Below are 22,205 nucleotides of genomic sequence, written 5' to 3' on the forward strand. Positions count from 1 at the left end.
ACAAAAAGGCAGAAACAGGCATACGGACATTTATTCTCATATGTATAAAATGCTGTGTCTCTATCCTTGGGGATGGAGATGAATTTGGTGAATAATGATCAACGCAGTCCAACTATAGTGTCCTCATATAACAGATTGTAGATTTTTGATAGATCAGTGGCTACATGCCTGCTGTGTATGGCTTGTCTACTATGTAATTCCCATGCTTCCACTGTGCAGCAGACTCCAGGTATAATCACACAGTAAAATAAAACTATGCAAATTCAACTTGACTGTAGCCTAATTATGTAAAAGGTTTAATGTAGAGGATCAGGCTGCTTGGAGCTTATTGATGTGGACAGTAGAGTGGCTTGATGATGTTTTGCTTGGCTGCTAAACACAAACATTCATCCTGCAGAGAAAACAGATAAACAGACAGAGTATAACTCATATATTTTTATGAGTTATTATTTAGAGAGAGAGAGAGAGAGAGAGAGAGAGAGAGAGAGAGAGAGAGAGAGAGAGAGAGAGAGAGAGATTGCAGAAAAGAAAGGAACAGGAAAAGTAATTCTGAGGCATTCTAGTTCTTTTAATTTCTTGACCTAGTAAAATTACAAAGGTATGCATAATGTTTCCCTGTGTGAAGGTTTAAGTGTTTCACTTCCCATTGGGATTATTACCCTCATGGTGAAATAATAAAGTCAATGTAGGAAAGAGTCTTACCATGCCAAAACCTGCAGATACACTGAGTACCATACTGTAGCTTTAGCTTGTTATTAATGTTTATAAGGGAGTTTCATACATGTTGTTACAGCCTCTTCATGACTATAGATTTTTGAGAGTTTTATTTGTTTGTTTGTTTTTCCCTCTATGTGACTTCACCTTATTTGTTTGGCATTGTTTCCCTATGGGCTATCTCTTAAGTGTATGTTGGCAAGAAGATGTTATGTAAATGTCCTGCTTTTATCATAGTGGCGATTTGGCATCTGCTTGACATTTTCATCTCATTGCACCTCTTTACTTGCACCTGCAGACCTCTGTGATGTGTGTTTCATATTTCTGCAAGTGACTCTAACTTCCACAAACATATACTTTTCCTTAATGTAACTTTTCAGCTATCACATCAGTTTTTATACCAACAAACTCATAACAAAAATTAAAGGGAATGTCAATGACTGAACTCATAAACATGCTTCATAAGAAAGATTTATTGATATGTCACACACCTTCATATATAAGGCATCAGTGTGCCCATAGAAATCAATGTGAAGCAAACTCTCCTCTTTTCTCACTTCCTAATCAATCCCCCCAACCAAATACCAGAAACCATAAGTGCATATTAACAAAGTGATGAGTTTGATTATTCCTTGGACATGTATAAACGCTCATTACCCCAACGAAAAAGAACTATAGTAATTCTATAATAAGTTTTAGAAGGATATTATACAAATATCACAATATCCTACAGGAATATCATGGGAATATTACAGTCATCTCAAAGATACAAAAATACCATAAAGTCACTATAAACTCACTATTGACACAAGTCCCTATATTATAGGAATATTATAGTGAATTTTCGTTAGGGTAGCCTTAAAATACAAGAGACCTAATTTTGAGACCTGTTTTTGAAATAAACTCTAATAAATCTGAAGCAAACCAGATCCCTGAGACTGTATAGATACAAACGTTCTTTATTTATTTTAGTCAAAAATGACCACAGTCCCTCCTGGTCAAATCCTAGACCAGTGACTCACACACAGGCTGGCTGTCTGAGTCCTGACTGTGCAAAGAGCTTAAACCTGTGTCTGAGTCGTCGTCGTTAACACTGTGAGTTTTGGAGAAACCCCTGGCCTGCTCCACCCACCCGCTCTTCGTCTCCAAAGTGCACATCCTCCCTGTCTTAGCTGTCACCGAGTTACATCTCTCCTCACCGGGTGTCCCTTCTTCTATATCCAACGTGTTCACTTTCTCCAGCAAATCCTTTATCTCCTGTTCCCTCGCCCCCCAAATCTCCTGGGTCAGGTTTAAATCGCCCCTAATAGCTTCTAAATCCGTGTTGAGGCGCAGCCCAATGTATAAACTCGTATCAAGCTGCGTTTTGACCCTCTCTTCTTCTTCCAGCTCGTTTTCTGATGAAGTGTCCGCCTCGCTGTCCGAGGTCGGGACGGGTGATGCGCTCTCGCCGGTCCTGGGCTCGGCGTCTTTGCAGTGGAGCTCCTCTTGTCTCCGCTTCATCCACCGGTGGTTCAGCTCCTCCTGGATCTGCACGGTGATGTTGTCCATGAGGGCTTCGTGCTCCGACAGCTCCTCCTGTAGTCTCACCACCTCCTCGCATCGCCGCGCGTAGTCCTCAAACTTGGCGAGAGTCTCCAACAGTGGTTCTCCCTCGTGGCTGCAGGGCGCATCAACAGTCCCAGCAGCATCCACTAAATACGTGTCTTGTACATAATTAATCCCATGCCTCTCCATTCTGTCCAAGTGAACTTTTGCCTCGTACTTTTCAATCTCCGTGTCCAGCTCTTTAATTCTCTGGAGCTGCTGGCGGATCGTGTGATCCTGGGAAACCACAAGGTGAACCAAAGTTTCAATTTTCTCCGCAGAGGACGTCGTGTCTCGGGACGCCGCCTGCGCTCTCTTCTTATTGATCTTTTCCAACTTTCTGAAAGCTTTCCTGACAATCCGCCGCTGTTTCTCCGGGGAGATGAGGCCCATGGGAGCCGCTGCGGGGCCCCTGAAGACACAGGGGCTCTGCTTGCTCAGCACCACCCGCGCCTCTGCGCTCCGGGGGCCGTGGTTCGCCAGGGACGCCTCGCTTTTCACCAGCACGAACCTGACATTCTCCTGCTCCTCTCCCCACGCGCCCCACAGGCGTAAAATCTTGGTTTTGTTGGGCAAAATCCTCTCGAAACCTCTCCATTTCTCCACGATGCAATAGGACTGGGACGATCCGGAGAGCATCGCCGCCGAGAGGCTGAGCAGCAAGTTTTGATCGTCCAGAAGCACCTTGACTACATCAGCACAGGTAGTGCGCTTTGACAAGCCGAGCACGAGCTTTTCCTCGCGGCAAACCCACACGGATATCTTACTTTCCTCCGACTCCATCGTTAACTGAAGCCAAACTGTATGTTCTAATGAGTTAAAACGAGAATAAACAGTTCTTGAAATAGAAATAAATCCGCATGTCGAAAATAAAAAGCAACACTCCCCATACTTATTTCATGCATGGACATGTGTGTGTCCTCTATGTGCAAGAAACATCTCTGTCAAGCTGCTGATAGGCTGGATGTTGCAGGTCCATGCGTCCCTTGGTTCAGTTTCCTTTCCTGTGGCTGACTCCTCCAAGTAAACACTTTGGTTTTAACTGCGCTGCCTACATGCTGCGCTTTCACAAGACTGCCTTTGCTTTGACCACGTGACTGCTCCTAAAATAGGGCAAGTACCGGTAAAGAGGCCTGCACATTGTGTTGTGTGATGATGTGTTGAGAGAGTCAGCAAGAGAGGACAGGTAAATATCTTCTGCAGGATACAAAGTGCACAGCATAGTTTATCTTCTGTGGCATCTTGGCAATTAATTGGTGTTATGGTGGTGATCACGGCAATGATGCTTATTGTTTCTTGAAAAAATGTTAAAGACTATACATTAGATGTCTTGAGAGTTTAGTAGGCGTGAGACTCTGTAATCCAACAAAGATTACAGATGTTTTACTTGAGTGTTTACAAAAATATTCATGGCAATAACAGCATCAACATGATGATGGGCCTTTCATAATTTGAGGATGAGTGGACAATAGAAAATTTAATTATGAATTAAAGAACTAAAACAAATAATTGCACACATGTATTCCTAATGACTGAGCTTTTGTGAAGGCGCTGCCTCTTTAGTAATTATAAATTTCATCTTTAGTTCAGATCAAATTAATTAGTACTTTAAGAGGCTTACATGATAATCTCAACCATGATGTCAAGAAGGATGTGAGCACATTAAAGGGATGATGATTATACTGATAGTTGCACTTTGACGGCCCCAGGTGGCAGCAGGAAAAGACTGTGATGTTTTTAAATATTTAAATATGTAGAATGTTTTCCTCAATATATCACGCTCAAATTAATTTTGAAAGCATATTATAATGGCTGTAGAAAAATGTGAGGTCTTTACCTTCTTCTTTACCCTATTTATCATGGTGTTCATACCAGTTAAGAACACATGAAGAAATAGCCCAATATGAGCATCAGTCCAGACTGTAGTTTGCCAGTTTCCAGTTTTCCAAGCATGACGAGCTGTCAGATGTCAACATCCGTCTGTAGTTGGTCTGAATGTAGGAAGGTGGTGTTGGTGTGGGTCTTTGGAGTTTGAATGGCATTGTCTATAGCTGGCCAAACAAACAAACTAAATGAGTAATCGCTCCAGAGTTTGAATAAAATATGATTGGTGTGAACACACCCTAAGATTAGCTGTGCTTGAACCCAAGGAACAGGGAGGGTCCTCACCTACCCACTGACTAAGCTTCTGGGGAGCTGGTAGCATAAGTTTCACCTATAATGAATCAAATTCAGTTTGCTGACTGAATTTGGTGCCACATCACACCTGTGTGCTCTTAGCATCCAGAAGTGTGGTATTCCACCTTTCCACCTCACTCTTGTATCAATACAGGTTCAGGTTCAGGTTACTTTATTTGTACCCGTAGGTAGATTTGGTTTGCAGTAGAGAGTCATCCATCTTGACACATTTTAGAAACAACAGAAACAGTAGACAAACATAATAAAAGTACTCAAACTTCCAATCATCACTATGAGTATATACCTTGTCCTTTCTAAGTAACCTGACAGCCTCTGTGCCACCGCATTAAAGAAACTCTTCTACATTAAGGAAGCAAATAGGCTGAAACAGACTAATATCCACAGAATTTTCCTCAGTGGGAATGAAACTCCCTCCTGCTGTACACCACAATCAAGGAATAAACTGCTTCTTCCATGCTAACTTCATGAGCTTCCACAACAATCTCAATATACCTTATACCTTTCCTAAGTTGTCTTCTAGCTCCACTAAGCTCAGGCTGCCACTCTTCTCTTTACTAAATAAATCCTGAACCAAAATAAAATGGATCTTTGTAAAACGCTATCCCAGCTCTGTTTTTCCTATGATTTTCTGCTTTTTTTTAATAAACCCCTGTAGGTCTTACTAAAGATATGACACAGTGAATAATATATTAAGGTATAGCCTATTCCTCGACTTAAATTCTGTTGCTTCAAAATGAAAAATGCCAAGTGTCAATGCATTTCTCTTCAGGCAGACCCCCTACATCACATAAAAGACAGCAAATAAGGGACCAGGCAGGCGGTCCCACTGCAGCTGAAATCTATACAGACCATGGCAATTTAGACTAATGCATGCTTTCAGGTCATCCATACAGATTCAGTAAGGGTAGTATGAAAAGGTTTTATTGCCTAATCAATTTTTAATGTCAAACAGCTGTCAAACAGCTGGTGTAACAGAAGGTTTAGCAGGTAAGGAAATCTTAATGCAATTGCTTTTAATTTAGCAATGTCTCCCTCTGCTGCTGGATTCCATTACTACAGTACTGTGCATTAAAATGTGAAGGAGAGGCATGAACAGGACAGACACACTGAGATAAAGCAAGTGAGAGGCTCCATCTGCTGTTAATCTGGTGTTTGTGCAGTTAACGTTTGTTGGTAAGTTTTGTATACTATAAAATGGTGTCTAAATATATAGTTTATACAATACAGCACAATCCATATTTCTATAAAATACTTCTGGCTGTGTGGATACTCAAGTTGTGCTCATGTCTGGTGCACAGAAATTACTTATAGTATTATTATTATTTGTTAAAGTGACAACAAAAAAGAGACAATATTTTCCAGATTTATTTAACTTCAATATTGCATACATACAAAGGATCTAGAAAGCTACAAAATATCTACTATTATCAAGAAGGCATCATAATGTTACGGAGCAAAAACAAGACCATATGCAGAACACATAAACATAGCAGAGTTTCTTTTCTCTCCCTTGCTCCCACACGTTACTGTCATCATGGATATGAAAAGATATCACACTTCTGTACCAAGCTAAGATATAATTTTGTACAAAGCACCTTTTTACAAAAAAGTCTGCACACAAAACCCAAATGTGTGTATGATACTATCTGAGCTATGTGAAAGATCACTTTAAAGCCAACATCTGAAAATGGTAATGAAACAAAAAGGTACCAGTACCTACTCTTAGACAAAATTACAAATAACAAGAGCTAAACTGCTGATATGTTTGTGGCATGATTCCTCGACTTAGCCGTGTTTTGTGTCCATTTTGTATTCAAATAGTCCACCAGACATTCATGCCATCAAAGGCATCAGTCCTGCTGTTTTAGGGTTGAAATGACATGTCAAAATGTACCAGCAGTGCAGCAGTAACATCATTACCATCCTATTGGGCTTGCAATATACAGACAATGTCATCACAAAACCAAGTACAATTGTATACAAGTACAATAAGAAAACAGGAACATCTCACTAAGTAATCAATAAATGTGAACAGATACACAGGGTAAACATAACAAGAAAAAAAGCCTATTAAAACTCCACAGTGTCCATAGGACTGTGGCAAAATACTGAATGATTGAACTTACTTTGTCTGCATCCACCAGAGACATTGTCTGTAATTATTTAGAAATTCTTAGATTAAGATACTTTCAGATGAATATAGTTTTGTAAGAAACAGTAAATATATGTGTGAGTAGCTATGGTCTTTATGGTGAAAAGTATTAACCTCTATGGCTTCGTCCACACTAGCAGTTTCTAACGTTTGGGAAATGATTCTTTAAATCCAACAAATCTGACTTTCAGCCACTTTGGACCTGGTTTTGGAAACAGTTTGAAAGCCATTTACGATTTTCAGTGGCGTTCTTGTCCAAAGAATTGTTATTGATATGTTGTCCATTAAATTATATCATGTAGACTCCAAAACACTGAATTAGATTTATTCCAAACTTAATTTTAGTATTAGTAGATTTAATTATGGCCTACTCTCAAATCACTTTGCTTTCAATTCAGTAAACAGTGAAAGATTCATAAGCGATATTAGCTCACGTGTTGGGTGCCTGCCTCATTGACAACGTAGCTATGTCTGCATTATATAGTACAGTAACATCATGAACATTCTTATAACTAATGTTGTGTGGTTTTCAGATCTTGTGCATATGTCGTCACTGTAAAGTTGCGAAAATGCCGAAAATACAAAACCAAAATGTTTCCAAAACCTTGTAAAAACCCTTTAACCCTTTAAACCTGCAAGTGTGTACGAAGCATATGACTTTCGACAGCTGCATTTATTATGAGTTGACATCCTGCATGCAGTCAGTGGCTGTACGTGTCAACAGGTCTTTCAGTCTTTGACCTCAACAAAGAAATAGGTTTTCTTCAAATACATCAGTTCTGAAATCAAATTACATTGTCATAAGAATGAATATATAATTTATTTTACCAGTAACCAGCTGTCCCCTGCCATCATTACAAACCTTCAAAAAGGCAATGTGGTGATTGGTTTCACTTATGTCTCATATTTGGTCTAGCAACATTAAATTCATAATTTCTGTCTTTTTGAAGCTGGAATTTTTTTAAACCAAAGGCACTTCCTTGCTACAGTGCAGGACTTGACAAAAGATTGACTGTATCTCTGTATTTTTGGTCTTTTACAACAGGAAAGGCAAAGTCAGTTTGTGTATATAGTACACTCTTAGAAAAAGGTTGATATTTTATTAAACTTTTTTAGAGTTAGAGACTCAAAAAATAGAACCTGTATTAATTTATGTTAGAACTCTTAAGATGTGAAGAACCCTAGTTAATAAACATTCAATCAGCAAACTTCATGCAGCAGAAGTGTACTACCTTACAAAAAAAACCTTTGTATTTCTAAGAGTGTACCATTTAAAAGCAACGTATAATTTCTCAGAGATGTGGAAATGTTGTACCAAGTTGTATACTGGTGATTTTTTATCTTTCTCATCCACAAAAAACTGTTTTTAGACTCAAAACAAAGTATGGGTAATGTTACAATATATTCTAAGGCACTGTACACTTACACTTTGGCAGATTGTATTGTGAATTTCTTACACAATGCAAACATTATAAAGAGTCTTCCCGCAAAGAGATCACAGCTTTAGTGGCATCTTTTGGAGTTCACACAGCTATAGCATGTTTAAGGCTCGGAAATTGGTGTAGGCCACAGAAACATGGGGGAGTGTGAACATAAAGGCAGCAACACTCTGGCTTGGACTTATCACACCGCGATACCCAGAGGGAGAAATATTCTGAGGCTGAAAAATGCATCATTCAGGGGGTCAATGCCACAGCATACTGAACAAGGCCTGCCGTCTAGAAGTGATCTATTGTCTCATGATTATTTAAGTAAAAACCACAGAGCTACAGAAAGAAAAAAAAAAAAGTTAGCATCACTAAGGCATGTCCAAGAAGGGGAACAAAGTGCTTTGGACAAGCTGAGAGCCCAGTCAGAGTAATTGAAGTAGTGCTTTTCACGGATCTAAAAACCTAAATAATTCTCTTATCGGTTGTCACAGGAGAAAGACTCATTTGCAGCACAGAACCGCTTAGCAGGTGGTAAGACTTGCTAGATCAATGGAACAGATGCAGGTAAAACTTTGTAGTATTTTCACAGTGCATTCATTCTGTTGTTAGTGTCTAAGACTTGGAGTGCTTCAACAGGGATAAACACTTCTCCTGAAAGCTGATTTTTTTTTTTTTTGAGCACTGATTTTGTCACTTGCCTTCAACTATCTTAGTCTTGTGTTGTGATATTTTTGTTTCTTTGGAACATCTATTGGCTGTGGGTGTATGTTTGTCTACAGTATGTATGCTCACAAGTTATCAACCACAGACATACAAAACACACTCATACATATTACACAGACCACGTCAGGCCGTTGGGAAAAAAGGCCGGTGTCCTTTTTTTTTTTTTCTTAGTGTACATGACAAAGCAGAAGAAGACGACACACACGTTTCTGTTTACCAAATTAATCTCAACCAGTAAATTCTTTATGAACGGCCACATGTATATCCAACAGAGATCGACTCAACATATTTTAAATGAGAAATAACTCTTGTATTAAAACATAAAACAACTGTACCGCAATTCACAGCTGCAGTCAAATAACAAACACATACAATTAAAACAAAAAACAAAACGAATTTATAACAACTGACTTCACCCAATACTATGACCAAAAAGCATTGTAGGTGTGACTTTCAGGTAGAGGCACTGCCACTTGTTTTGAGGTTGGTAAGTCTATGAAAAGAGGGGGTGGGGGTTGAGGGGTGGGGTGGGGTGGGGGGGTGCTGGGGCTCTCATTCCTTTACCAGTCTGTAGATATGATGCTGGGCGCCGTGCTCACTGTTTGAAACCTCAAACACACACGCCATACATAGCAGAGTCTCCTGGGTGTCCCTATTCGTCACCACCTGCAACATAAAGAAAACACAGAAAAGCATTACGCTCAATGTAATATTGTGAGCAGAGTGGAAGAGTGGAGGAGAAAACAAAGACACTTGCTGCCAGATATGTTTCATTGTGTTATAATCTCAAGGATGATAATTAGTGACTAAATTGTCTAGGATGCATTGCATATGTGTATTGTCCACAGCATTGCATAGAACCATATTTATCATATAAACAATTTCTTAAATTGAGTTTTTACAATTAGGAATTCCTATATTTTAATTTTTAATTCATATATTTCCTATAATTCCTATATTCATCTAAATTGTACCATATTTTATCCTGTACTATTGTAATATGCTTTGGCAACACTCAGTACTACTTGATTCCTGCCAGTAAAGCTTTTTCTGAATCTGAATCTGAGTAGAAAGGAGTAAAGGTATCGCTATATTTTCAAACCAGCCCACACAGTTGTCAACCAGAGAAACAGTGCAACATGACAGAAAGAAAAAAAAGCCTAAAGAAACCTGGGCATTATTTTGAGTGCACATACCCACATACGCATCAGACAGAAGGACATTCTATGCCTCTCTTTTTTTCCCTGCTTTCTCGGCAGAGGAGAATGAGACTTTAAGACCCCATGTGATGGCTAATAACAGGGGTTCCTGCCCCCTCTTATCCTCCCTCCTCCCCTGCAGATAATGAGGCTCCTCACACTGTGTTTCATCCCCTGTGGAATGTGAGGAATGCAGGACCAGGGAGAGGAAACTCATCTCAAGGCCCAGCCAGAACCCCTTTTTTTCAAGCCAGCTGGAGCCACCAGGGCCCAGCGACACACCCGGCAGCAAAGACGGGAGGAATGAGGGTCCTACGGAGCGCCTCGCCTCGCCCGCTTAGAGCCAGCGAGGCGCTGCGCTGGGGCTTATTAGGAGACGGCTGGAAGGAAGAGTGACAGCCAGAGGGGCAGCAGAGGAGCAATGATTACCAATAAGATAGTGAAGTTCTCCAGCACGCTGTTCATCATATATTTCTCTGGCAGATGTTTTAGCTTATGGATGAAGTTGATCATGTATTCACACATAGGAGACCGGCTTATCCTGTAGACGAAACGTCCGTTCTCAAACCGCGCGTATTCAGTCTAAAGAAAGAGAACAAAAAGACCGAAAACACATGGAATGAAAAATAGGACATGAAGAAATACACTACAGTAGATTGAAATACTTCTGTATACATATTATTCTGATTGATTGATTGATTCTGATTGTGTTAATACAGTTATTAACAGTTATTCTGATTCACAGAACTGGAACATTTAAATAGTCAACAGTTGGGTCCGTACCTCCACTTTCTCCACCACCTGCTTGCCGAAGGAGCACACCTTTGTCGAACAGGTAATGGTCATATTCTCCGAGCTTTCATACTGGCTAGTCACTCCGTAGAAAGCTCCTGTGTCATCCTGAATGTTGCAGTTCAAGTCAGCCTGGGAGCCAGAAAAAAGAAAGAACATTCAGTGAAAGAACATTTATTTTTAGGGTCCATTTTAGGGGATCTAAGACATGAAAGTAGCACGATACACAAAAACATAACACAAAAAAACAAAAGCGGAATATATTAGAAATGAGCATACTGCCCTCTAGCGAAAAGTGATTTGCAGGACCAATGGAGCAGGTGCATAAAGATGGTGCCAGCTTGTCTGACATGATTTTGCATATCTATCCAACAGTGCAAAGCATCAAAGCGTCAAAATCCACTTGTCAGTTTGGAAAGAGAGGAAGAGACGAAGTAGAAATGTGTCAGGAGATCCAAATTATGTCACATGACTAGACTCTATATCTTTATGCTCCTGGCCTTTTACAGGACGTCAGAATTGGGTTTGCATGTGGTATCTTGGAAAAAAAAAAAGGCGTTAGATAAATCTCTGAATGAAGTATTTGCTTGTCTGGGCCTCATTACAGAGCTGTCTAGCCTATCCATGTACATCTAATATCAAATGAGAACATCTGAATAAGCATGTAAATGCGTCCACATTGGAAACAAGATTCTAAAGAGGATTAAATGAAGTTATGTTAAAAGGCTGATTTACAAGGCTGAAAGGGTCTGCTCCCGGAGGGCAGCCTTTCTATGCCCAGAACATCCTGTTCATTATGGATACAAAAAGAGGAGACATCCTTCTACAACATTCTCCTCCTTCATTAAGCAAAGCAGTTATACATTCATTATTGTGCAGATTCTGCCTTTCATTTGAAATTTAGATTGGTCGGTCACTTCAAAAGGAATTTGAAGGGACTTGGTCCAAGTGCATACGGCAGTACTTTGTTGACTGCCGCTAGTTAGCATTTTGCATCAGGGAGGAAATACATGCAATGTTTAAACAGCCATTAGGAGTGCAACCAGGTCACTCCATTGTTTTGAGATATTACACTGAATTAGAGAGTGCTTTGATCACAAGCTCTCCTGCTATGCAAGTCCAAATATAGCCGAGTGCATTCTGCAAACATTAAGAGTGCAATCTTCTCTGTGTAGACTGATTACATCCATTCACTGAAGATGAACCTGAACAGACTGGACAGGATTCTGCCGTCGAATGTTTGACAATCTGCCATTAGAAACTGGCTATGATATGATATAGACACCAATGTATGTAAAATGTAATCAATTTGAGACACTATTATTTTTTTTATTTTCTTTGAAAAATATCCTTTTTATTTTCTTTACCTCCTTTTTCATGCAACTACTATTCAGCAGAAAAAGAGCATGTATTTATAGTACTTAGCGAACATGTGACACTCACCCAGAATTTTATGAGGAAGAAGGAATTCTGGGGGCCCTTGCCAAAAAGCTCCTTCAGTCCTCCTTTCTTTTCAGGGAATTTGTCATAAATCTGACGAATGTCCACCGACTCTAGCAGGGCATCACTGTAGGAATGGTTTGTCTGCCCGATATGCACAAAGAGGTGCTTGTTGTACTGAAAGAATAAACAGAAACACAAAAAAAATAGCATTTTTAAAAAGGCTGCAATTCAGAGTTGAGGTAAATTTATGGAGTCTGAAATGCCAGAACCACACACAAAGGTACTGCAGGCTAAGTGTCCTCTTTTGGAGTGGAGGGCTAACATTGATGCGATTCTGAATAGCAGAAGATTATTACTGATCATTCTTATCTGAATTTCACTTTGATTTTAAAAGGATTAGTAATGTAAAATAAACAAATAAATAAATACTGATAGTAGCTGAAGGCCTCCCAGACAAGTGGTAGCCAGAATTAGACCACTAACAATAGACTCTGATGATGAGAAATTGGCCTACGCAACATTATTCTGGATATCTGCATTTACGGCTGAAGACAATAGCAACATTTCTATTTCATTATGTACAAGACCTTCTCCGCACTGAAACCCAAAACAAACTGATTCACCTAACTGTATTGAAATAAGCCAGCCAAGCCAGGCTGCTTCATCCAAAAGCCTATAGCTCATATTTTGACATTTTTCTTTTTTTTTTTCAGATAGGCTAGAAAACTGAGAAAACACAGAATCCAGCAAAGATAGGTCTATATCAAGCTTAAAAACAGGCAGAAGTCACACAGTAAAATAATTTATCATCTCAAATAATTTACATACTAATGGTAGATGAGCCTACTGCAGTGGCAAATATGCATTAGAGCAGTTAATCAAAAAAAGGACAGCCTACAACCCTATTCCCTAAAAAACTTTTTAATAATAAAACCTGGCAACCCAGGGGGCAAGCAGTGGAGACTGATTGTTTAAATATTTCTAATACCAAGTGCGAGCACAAATATTTTTCCCTGTGCATCTTTTGTCTTATCTGAAGAACGTATGCAGTCAACCCATTCTAACTTGGAGCCTCATTTTCTATCAGATGCACTGTTTTTGACCAAGGACATTTTGAGAGAATGGACACGGTAAATGGAAACTGTGTTGTGACACACTTCAAACGTATGATGCATAACCAAAAACAGGAGGAATACCAGAAATTCAGGGAATATCCTCCTAACATCATTATCACGGGGCCCTTGCCCTTGCTGCAACCATATCAAATTCTGTCATGAGGGTTATTTCACTTTAGTTCAAGAGCAGTTTCACAGCAATCTCTCTAACATGTGGCCGCCAGGGCAATGTAAGAATTCCAAATATTAAGCTAAATATAAGATAAATGGCTGTTGTCATGTGGTATCAATAGCAAAATAAAATTCTCAGGAAAATGTAGACACACATTGACAGATTGCTCCCATCTAAAGCAAACAATAAAAAATGTGAGGCACGGACTTGAGGCTGTTGATTTGTGAGCCTTTTCAAATGATTCAGTGGGTCTGTGGATTGTCTTGCTAAGCCTTAGTCTGTAGTGTAAATATAGTCTGGCATATCTTTTAAGGACTTGATTAATATATAGTCATTCATTATTGCTTCAGGTTTTCTTCAGGCTGCGCTTCTCTTGTCTCCATTGAGATTGTTTTGGCCAACTCTCAGCTGACTCTATGCCTGGGAAACTGTCCCTATGGATTTATAAGGGAAGGGACTGGATGATAAGAGCTGGGAATAAAAACGATGAGATAGTGATTTTCCATGGTGCAGCACGGCGCTCCACTTACTGAGTCTGGGTCTCTCTGCTGCTCTAGGAAGGCGGAGAACTCCACCAGTCGGAGTTTCGATGTACCAATGGAGCGGCCCTGCCATGCTGGTGCCGTGGGAGCCTGGGCCGCTGTGGGCTCGTAGCCTGCAGGGACATCAGAAACCTTCAAACAGCTGCACCCTCTCTATGAGCCGTTTCAAGGCACAGTATGAACATGTTCATTTTAAGACAAAATCCTAAAGCAAATCAAAGCTTCATGTCATGGCAAAGATGCAGTTTGTAAGTTTTTGGGGAAGTGTTGCTGCGAGTGGAGGTTTGTTTGGACATGCTCTCTTTGACGTTGTTACTAGCTTCCCTACTGATTTTCTAATGGTGAAAAAGCCCAGCTATACACAAACTGCACAACCGAAATGAATTAAGGGACAGTGTTCTCTGACAACAGGATTTGCAAAGGAGTTTCATTGATTGCTCCCTTCTGAACATCATAACATCATAACTTCATGTCCCTTCACAACATTTTAGCAATCATTAGATTCTTAAAATCTAACAAACTGCTTCTTTCATATAAGCTAAAGGAGAAATAAACCCAAATAGCGATCCACTTTCATAAGTTTCAAAATTGAACGTCACTGCTAAAAATCAAGGTTGATGAAACTGATCCGATTTTGGTCTCATACCAGATCCTCAAATCCCAATATACACTTGGCTGCCTGCCCATTGGAACCAACAGAGCAGACAAGGTGGGAAATGTAGGTGGGGTCAAAGTGTAAAGACTCTGCTCCATTATCATAGTAATCTCCCAGGCAAGATAGCCCTCTCTCTATCAGCACATTTGTTTCACTGCAAGAGAATCTGGCATTTGTCATTTGTTGAGATAAAAGGGACAGGAGGCACAACTGGGGCGGTTCTGAAATGTTTTACACTAAGCAGGGAAGTGGTCAAGTGGAGAGGGGGTCGAGCTTGACATAGTTAACCAACATTGTGAGCTCCTTTTGCCTTGTTGTACATAGAAATTACTGTTATCGCACTGGATAAAGAGGTTAGGGTGGAGAGGAGATGTGAAGAGCAAGGTACATGTCAAAGTTTTGAGTAAAACCTAATGGGAGCTGGAGCTCTCAAAGGCAGCGCTGTTGGCTACAGAGATCACCCTTTTAAAATGAACCTTTCTTTGAGTAAGACTAGCATTATGCAGGCATGGCATCTAAAAGCCTGCCACAATGGAAACTGCTATGATGCACTATATGCACAAAGGTGATGTTTTCAGTTTTCAGACTCAACAAACTATCACAAGAAGTGTTAAGTTCATTTTTGGGGCTGTTTTTTCCTTTTAAGTTTTTTTTTCTGGTAAAATCTCACTTGAAATGGCTGTTGTGACTGCTGGCTGGATAGGATAGGCTTGCTGGGCGAAAGGCTTAATGCTGAAACAGAGAATGAGGGACCCATCAGAAAAACAATACTTCACACACAGCATAACATACTGAATAGATTAATTCTGACATGCAGTAAAGGCTTCTTAAGGCAAATGTGTTCTTTAGCCATTGATTCAGTTTCTGGAACATGGCTATAACTTAACTTGTCTTTTTCTGAGAAGAGAATATCATACTCACTCTTGTGAGGATCCTGGCTGACCAGTGGATATCATACCCTGCCAAAACTGGAGAATTAGATAAGTAAATAGACAACAAAGAACAAACAACAAAGAGCATCCAATCATGTACAGCTGTTAGCAACGAGATCAAAATGGCTCTCAGCACCACGTTCAATAGATGTAGTTATCTTGACTACCATTCCTTTTGATCATGCGCTTATCTGATAGGGGCAGTTGTGCAAAGCTGTGGTGTGTAATGTGATTTGGCCGGGGTGTCAGTGCGGTTGGCCCCCTGGCCGGCCTCGGTGAAGCTGGACAGGGTGGATCAATAGCGGGGTGCCGGTGGGGCTCTTACCCCTGCTCCAGGGAAGGCTGGGCGCGGGATGCCTGGCAGGCCCAGCTTGTTGTGAATAGCAGTCGCAGAGACGATCTGAGCTGAGGACATGGAGGCCATGCTCTGGAGGGCTTTGTCTTTCACGGTCTGGTCCTTTAACAGCAGTCACAAAAGGCTTAGCACTCACAGAGAAGGGGGGGGTGGGGCATGGTTGCACAAGTAGCAACAACCGCACTCTAAACAACACACTGAAAGCACTACTGACCTCTCTCCCACAATGGTAAACAGCAAGCAGGTTAAAAGAGGATACATCACCATAGCTATTTAAGTGTAGTTTTCAAAAAAGGAATGTGCCAAACAATAAGAATTGAATTCCTATATACAATGGTTAGCGTTGGTATGCACTTAAAAGAAAGTTTGCTTGTTGACTAATCTACCACTAAAATACTTCAATAAAACCTCATTCAGCAGCACTTTTATCAAGGCTGCATTTGCCTGCATGTCCAAACATTGCAGAAGAATTTCTGAAGGAAAACTGAAGGACACAAGTCCCACTTGGTTAAGAGTCTTTTTGCAGCTCCCGTTAGTCCCTCTCTTTTATCGTTGAACAAGAGGTTTTAAATTAGGGTAAATGTAGGTAATATGTAGGTCAATATGAACTTCATTTCAGCTGAATGTTTTCATCTCATGTTCTATCATTAAAGGCCAAATATATGGAATAGTGAATTAAAGGGAGCAAAAAAAAAGCCTGCAGAAGTACACTAGACATTGTACATTATGTTTTAGACACAATCCTTTGTTAATGTAAATTAGCGTATTTATATAAAGTCATACAAGCCCACTGCTAAATTCAACATTAATATTGCAGTAGAGTGCACTTGGCACTTGGTCTAGCCGTACAGCACTACAAAACCATGCAGACTCATTGGTGGCAGAAGCTGAAGGTAAGCATGCTGGCAATGGCTGCTGGTGGAGCAAAATGAAGCTACAGTATGATGACAGTATGATGACACATGGAGATGCCAACAGACCGGGGAAACACTGGGCAGCAGCTATGGCAGAAGCACAGATGCTAAACTAGCAGCTGAAGGAGGATGCAGGTCCTGGCTGAAGCAGGGCCAGGAGCACACACAGAAAATAAATAAATACTTACCATGCTTGTAACCTAAATACAAACAAACAAGGTTTAATTGTAAATGTGCAATTCATCTGCTGTGAGGCTAAGTACTTCAGCATCTGTAACAGTCTGGGCTATGCATAAACATAGAGTCTCATACAGTTACACCCACAAACATCAGGTAACAATCATTCTACTGTATTTTGATTTGTCAACGTCCCACCACCTTCACACAATACAACAAACAAAGATTGCTAATGAATACTTAATAACAAAGGGATTATGAAATTTGGATTTGCAAATGAGTCACATATACCGAGTCACCGTGGCGAATGTCTTGCCCTCTATCATATTCACAATCTGATCAGTGGTCGGCTATCATTCAAGACAACACAAGAGAACAGTAACATAATGATTGTAATTTCACTCAAAATGCCACAGACAAGAGAAGTAGCAGCGGTTTTTCATCGATACCCCCTAAAATGAAGGGGGCACTTGTATTTCTCTTTGCCACTGAACTCTAATTTGCTTTAGATGAGAATAGACAGAGATTCATACAAAAGCTGTCTGTTTTTACTCAGACAGCCGCCTGTGCCCCTGAAAGACCAGGCATTCATGGCTAGCTGCCTGGCTGACTCTTTCTGTCTCTCTCAACACACACACACACACACACACACACACACACACGCACACATACACACACACACAGACGCACACACGCACACACATTAATGAGGGGCCATTAATCCTTGCTGAATACTGGGAGTGGAGGAAAGTGTGAAAGTCAAAAAGTATAGTCGCCTCCCCATGAAAGGAAGAAAATGGCATATGGGTGAAGGTAAAAGTGTCCTTTGATATACAAGCATTACCTTATAAAAATGCCTTAAATTACAGGTCAATATAATTCAAGATTACTTCTTTCACAATGGTTTTTCCCATTTTAATCTGTCATTTTGAAAGGGTTTCTTCGGTGATTTTAACAGATTTCGCTATTGCTGAAATAACTGACAAGAATGTTCTGAAATGACGACATCTGAACCGGGGGGGAAGGAAAGCGACTGACAGCCATGTCATTGTGAGAGCCTGGAGTTATCAACAGATTGAAGGGAGAACAAGAAAGCAGAGAGGGTATTTCAGAAACAGCCAGCTTCACGGCCATTCTCCACTCTGAATGCACACCGCAGAGCCTTTGACAGCGGGGAAAAGTTGGATTACATTGTCAAAGGAAGTAGAGGTGTAAACCCATCTTCATTTTTTAAATATAGACCCCTTTCAACATGCCCTTTTAACAATGTCTGCCTGGTAAGAGATGTAAGCAGACTGATGACCTCTGACCTTCAGCTCTCAGCCACTCACCAACAGCCAATGCATCTTGCCAGCATGCTTCCCAACATAGGCACACAGTACCATCCTTTGATTTTGGTTTCACATTATTATTCCAAATAGGCATAGAATAATAAAAAAAAAAAAATCTACAAACTACCAGTACCATTTGCTTTGAAGTGTTTGATATTAATCCATACAGTTAATGTTATTGTTGTTTGATTGCAAAATGTATGACGTACTGTGTTGTTGTCTTATTATTGTTGTTATCACAGTATTGTTGTTTTTCAAATTATGACCACAACAATAGAACTTGTTTACTTAGTTTTACACTAAATCATGAGTATGATGAGCAGTTGTTCTCAAAGCAAAGGCACTTGCTGAATGATGAATAAACGTAGACGAAAACAAGTAGACAGCGACAGTAATTTAGCGTGTTTGAGTATGGGTAAGTGATAGACTGAGAAACGGGGGGGTTAGAAATTCTAGACTATGATTAGCAGAGACTATGATAAGCAGAGAATTTGGGTTAGGGGAAATCAGAGCACCAGGCATTCACTCTGTCACCACGGGAAACAGGAAGTAAGACGCACAGCAACCACAAGCCCAAAAGCAGAAAAGCGCATACCTTTAGCTTGGAATGAAACTCACGAGATTTCCTTCTGGCAAGAACCTGAATGTGACTAGACACCTGCGGGGTAGGGGAGGGGAGGAAAACAAAGGAACAGCCTGTAACCATGGCAATGAAAAGCCCCCTGCAACTGGGCAAAGCCAGACGTACCTTAATGGCAGCTTGGATTTCTCGAACTTTCTTTCTTGCTAAGACCTGTATGTGACTAGACACCTCCATTAAAAAAAAAAGAGAAAAGGAAAAAACAAGAAAAACCAAAAAGTACAAAGTGGATTACACATCTCTTTGTTGAAAACACTTCAGGGAGATATGCTCTATAACAGAAGCATCTCCAAACCATACACCAAGCTTACAGCCAATAAAGCATTATGCTGTCTGTTGTCGTCACTTAAGTGAACTGATTAAGGAGGATGCAGGCCCCTTTAGCACACATTAAGAGCGCGCAGATGTGATCTGCTGTGTACTGAATGAGAATTGGCTAGTCTAGTATCCTTAAGGGAGCTGGGTAAGGCATTTCACTGGCCAAATTTGCCTTGAACGTTCACACAGTCCAAAAATATTTCATGTTCTCAATCTGAAATATTCAGCAGTGCAAATTGCAGTTTGAAGAGATGCAACGTGTGTTCACTCAGGTCATGACAGTGCATGTTGTGCGGGCAGATTTCCTTTGTCCTCTGGTATTAATCAGGCAGATCACACCCTAGGTGAGCGCGCTAACAGGAGTGGAGTAGGTTAATGGGAATAGCGTCATCCCCATCACTATAGCACTATGGTGGTCAAGCACTTATTCTGCAGGTAAGCATTTAGAAAAGATCCATATTCTTCATATTCTAACACATGCATCACTATTGATCTTTACACATAAATAACACAGCCATTAAACATTTTGCATCATACATTTAAAGTGACCGCAACAGCAGAACCAGACCTGTGTTAAACTGTATTGTTGTAGGTAAACAACTCTCTCTGGCTGTACTGATTCCCCACTGAGGGGGAGAGTCACAGAGACAGAAACCACATGGCCTTTCTGGTCCAGACTGATCAATTCACACACAGTGATCGAATGTCACTCTAGACACAGGCTTGTTTATCGCTGTCGTCCAAGTCAGTGGTCATATTGGGAATTTCCTGCTCTGGGAGGAGATCAGAGGACCTCATACTGTTAGTAAAGCATCATCAAAGCTACTGCTCACTGTTGGGCAATTTGAATGCAAGAATCAACTCTATCCCTCAATTTATTGAAGAACTATAAATCCTATGAATTGTACTTCTGAAGAACTGTGTATTTTTTCAGAAAGCTTAAGCACAATTCCGTACATTTTTCAGATTATTATTTAAGAAGTTTGGTATGTTATAGTAAATATAGACAGATGTAACAGCGCAAAGTATTGTAATCTATTTTGTCACAGTTTGATTTGGAAATCTGGGTGCCAAGTCCCTGATAAGACTGGTATGCAGTGTGCCTGCACCGTGTTGCAGAGGACATATACCACTCCAGGATGCACTCTGCAGCACTGACTGCCCTGACTACTCTGCTGTCTCTGTGATCAGAGATGGTACCAATCTATTTAGGCCTCCACCTGCCCATAAATAAAAGCTTCTACTGCAGCCAAGTGTGCAACCTCAATAATTCAGTCACATGAAAGAATACTTGCACTTTTAAGTGGCCGCTCTCTTTGCACATGCATAGTTATTGGTGCCTTTGTATTTATTGTGTGCAAATGTCTGTTTCATTGTAGAAAACAAAAACAAAAGGCTACATTTTAAGTAAAAAGTTGGCATCTGTTCAAAGCTTTTAAAAGGGGAGAATCAAAGGATTGTAAATGCAAACTATAGCCAGCTCCTGTATAAATCTTTGACAACTACAGTCCTGTTCTTACATGCACTGTACCTAAGTGCATCTGAGGGGGACAATTTTGGGAACCCCATAATCCAGGGACACAACAGTGAGAGGGGTGTTGTCAGCCTCAGACGACCCCTCTGCACTTCTTATATCCAGGGCTTTATCTTATAGCTTTCCACTGTGTGTGTGTGTGTGTGTGTGTGTGTGTGTGTTTGTGTGTGTGTGTGTGTGTGTGTGTGATTCTCTGACTAGGTTTGTTTCTCTCCTGCAGAAGCAAAGGCACCAGTCTTAGCACATTCATATGTGGCAGCCCTCTGACATTCATGCAGTACAGACATTGCTTCTCTTCTCTTACCTGTTTCCGAGTCCTCGTCTTTCCGGTCCGAAGCTTGATGTATCTGGCTATCAGCTCATTTCGACCTGCATGAACAGGAAATAGGAGAGAAATATATTTAATTTAAAATAGCCAAAACAATGCTCTTTTGTAAATTACTGTATGCTGGAACCTACATTATTGATTTTTATATTTTCCTATTGCTGAAAGAATGTAAAATGTAGCAGGGCAGTGAGAAGTTAATTTATGTTGTCAAGCTCCAGAAAAATATCAAACAAAGGTACATTATGTGTCACAGTAAAATGTGAAATTGGTCAGACTTTCAGTTATTTGGATAATAGTGACTCAGCTGGATAATGTTTTTTTTTTTTTTTTTTTTTTTTAAACCACAAGTCCCAACCAGAGTCACAATAAGGACAACACAACAAGTAAATTCAGCATTACTCTTCATGGCACTGAATCAAATCAAAAATGAATGCAATTGTATAAAATCACTGACCAGCTCAAAGATATCTTTGCTGTATTGAATCGATAACTACGGCACATATTAATAATTCATTTTGAATCAGTTTACAAAAGGAGAGATACACAAAAGAAAAACATCTTTCTGCAAAGTAAACAGGAGAACAATTCCCAAACGGTTTACAGGAATTCCAGCAACAACTGCTTGCTAATTTTGCCAGAATATAGACTGTTTTTGATAGCAATGATTTTGATTTAAATAATTACTGGCAATCATCACTTTATCAGTCAAATTCTCAGAGATGCCATTCTCATGAATTTTACCTATAATAATAATTACGATAATAATTTTGAGTAATGAATTTTGAATAGTCATCATTCTAATATGGGCTGTAACCCCAAAACCCTGTGTGGCTTTCATAACCATAACTTTTCAAAGTAATACATTCATACACAATAGATATTATGAAATCTGTGAGTGAAACCTCTATAAGCACATTTCAAGTGCATGCATATCATAAAGTATGTACATCTCA

At 40.1% G+C, this 22,205-nt stretch overlaps 2 protein-coding genes across 4 annotated transcripts in view; both read right to left on the bottom strand.

Annotated features, from left to right (window-relative positions):
* Window positions 1–1,591: 1,591 nt before the first annotated feature.
* Window positions 1,592–3,084, bottom strand: rassf10b (Ras association domain family member 10b). 2 transcript variants are annotated; one of them, XM_071910043.2, is made up of 2 exons: window positions 2,149–3,084; window positions 1,592–2,103 (listed from the first exon to the last, which is right to left on the bottom strand). In XM_071910043.2, the coding sequence occupies exons 1-2, from the start codon at window positions 3,082–3,084 to the stop codon at window positions 1,720–1,722; spliced, it is 1,320 nt and encodes a 439-aa protein (XP_071766144.2). In that variant the 3' UTR covers window positions 1,592–1,719. The 2 variants fall into 2 exon arrangements, with proteins under 2 accessions (XP_071766144.2, XP_071766143.2); XM_071910042.2 differs by having other exon boundaries at window positions 1,592–3,084.
* A 2,765-nt stretch (window positions 3,085–5,849) lies between these two features.
* tead1b (TEA domain family member 1b) overlaps window positions 5,850–22,205 on the bottom strand; it is a 54,494-nt gene continuing 38,138 nt past the window's right edge. The window contains exons 3-13 of one of the 2 annotated variants that reach the window (XM_078286310.1): window positions 21,229–21,293; window positions 19,181–19,243; window positions 19,028–19,090; window positions 15,981–16,112; window positions 15,645–15,691; window positions 15,394–15,455; window positions 14,057–14,181; window positions 12,240–12,413; window positions 10,788–10,928; window positions 10,434–10,586; window positions 5,850–9,471 (exon numbers count right to left, since the gene is read on the bottom strand). In XM_078286310.1, coding sequence (XP_078142436.1) covers window positions 9,358–9,471; window positions 10,434–10,586; window positions 10,788–10,928; window positions 12,240–12,413; window positions 14,057–14,181; window positions 15,394–15,455; window positions 15,645–15,691; window positions 15,981–16,112; window positions 19,028–19,090; window positions 19,181–19,243; window positions 21,229–21,293 — 1,139 coding nt within the window. In that variant the 3' untranslated portion in view covers window positions 5,850–9,357. Of the gene's footprint in view, window positions 9,472–10,433; window positions 10,587–10,787; window positions 10,929–12,239; window positions 12,414–14,056; window positions 14,182–15,393; window positions 15,456–15,644; window positions 15,692–15,980; window positions 16,113–19,027; window positions 19,244–21,228; window positions 21,294–22,205 lie in introns of both variants that reach the window. The other variant, XM_078286288.1, reaches the window with a different exon arrangement.

This window comes from Centroberyx gerrardi, chromosome 1 (genome assembly GCF_048128805.1).
Source record: "Centroberyx gerrardi isolate f3 chromosome 1, fCenGer3.hap1.cur.20231027, whole genome shotgun sequence".
NCBI lineage: Eukaryota > Metazoa > Chordata > Actinopteri > Beryciformes > Berycidae > Centroberyx > Centroberyx gerrardi.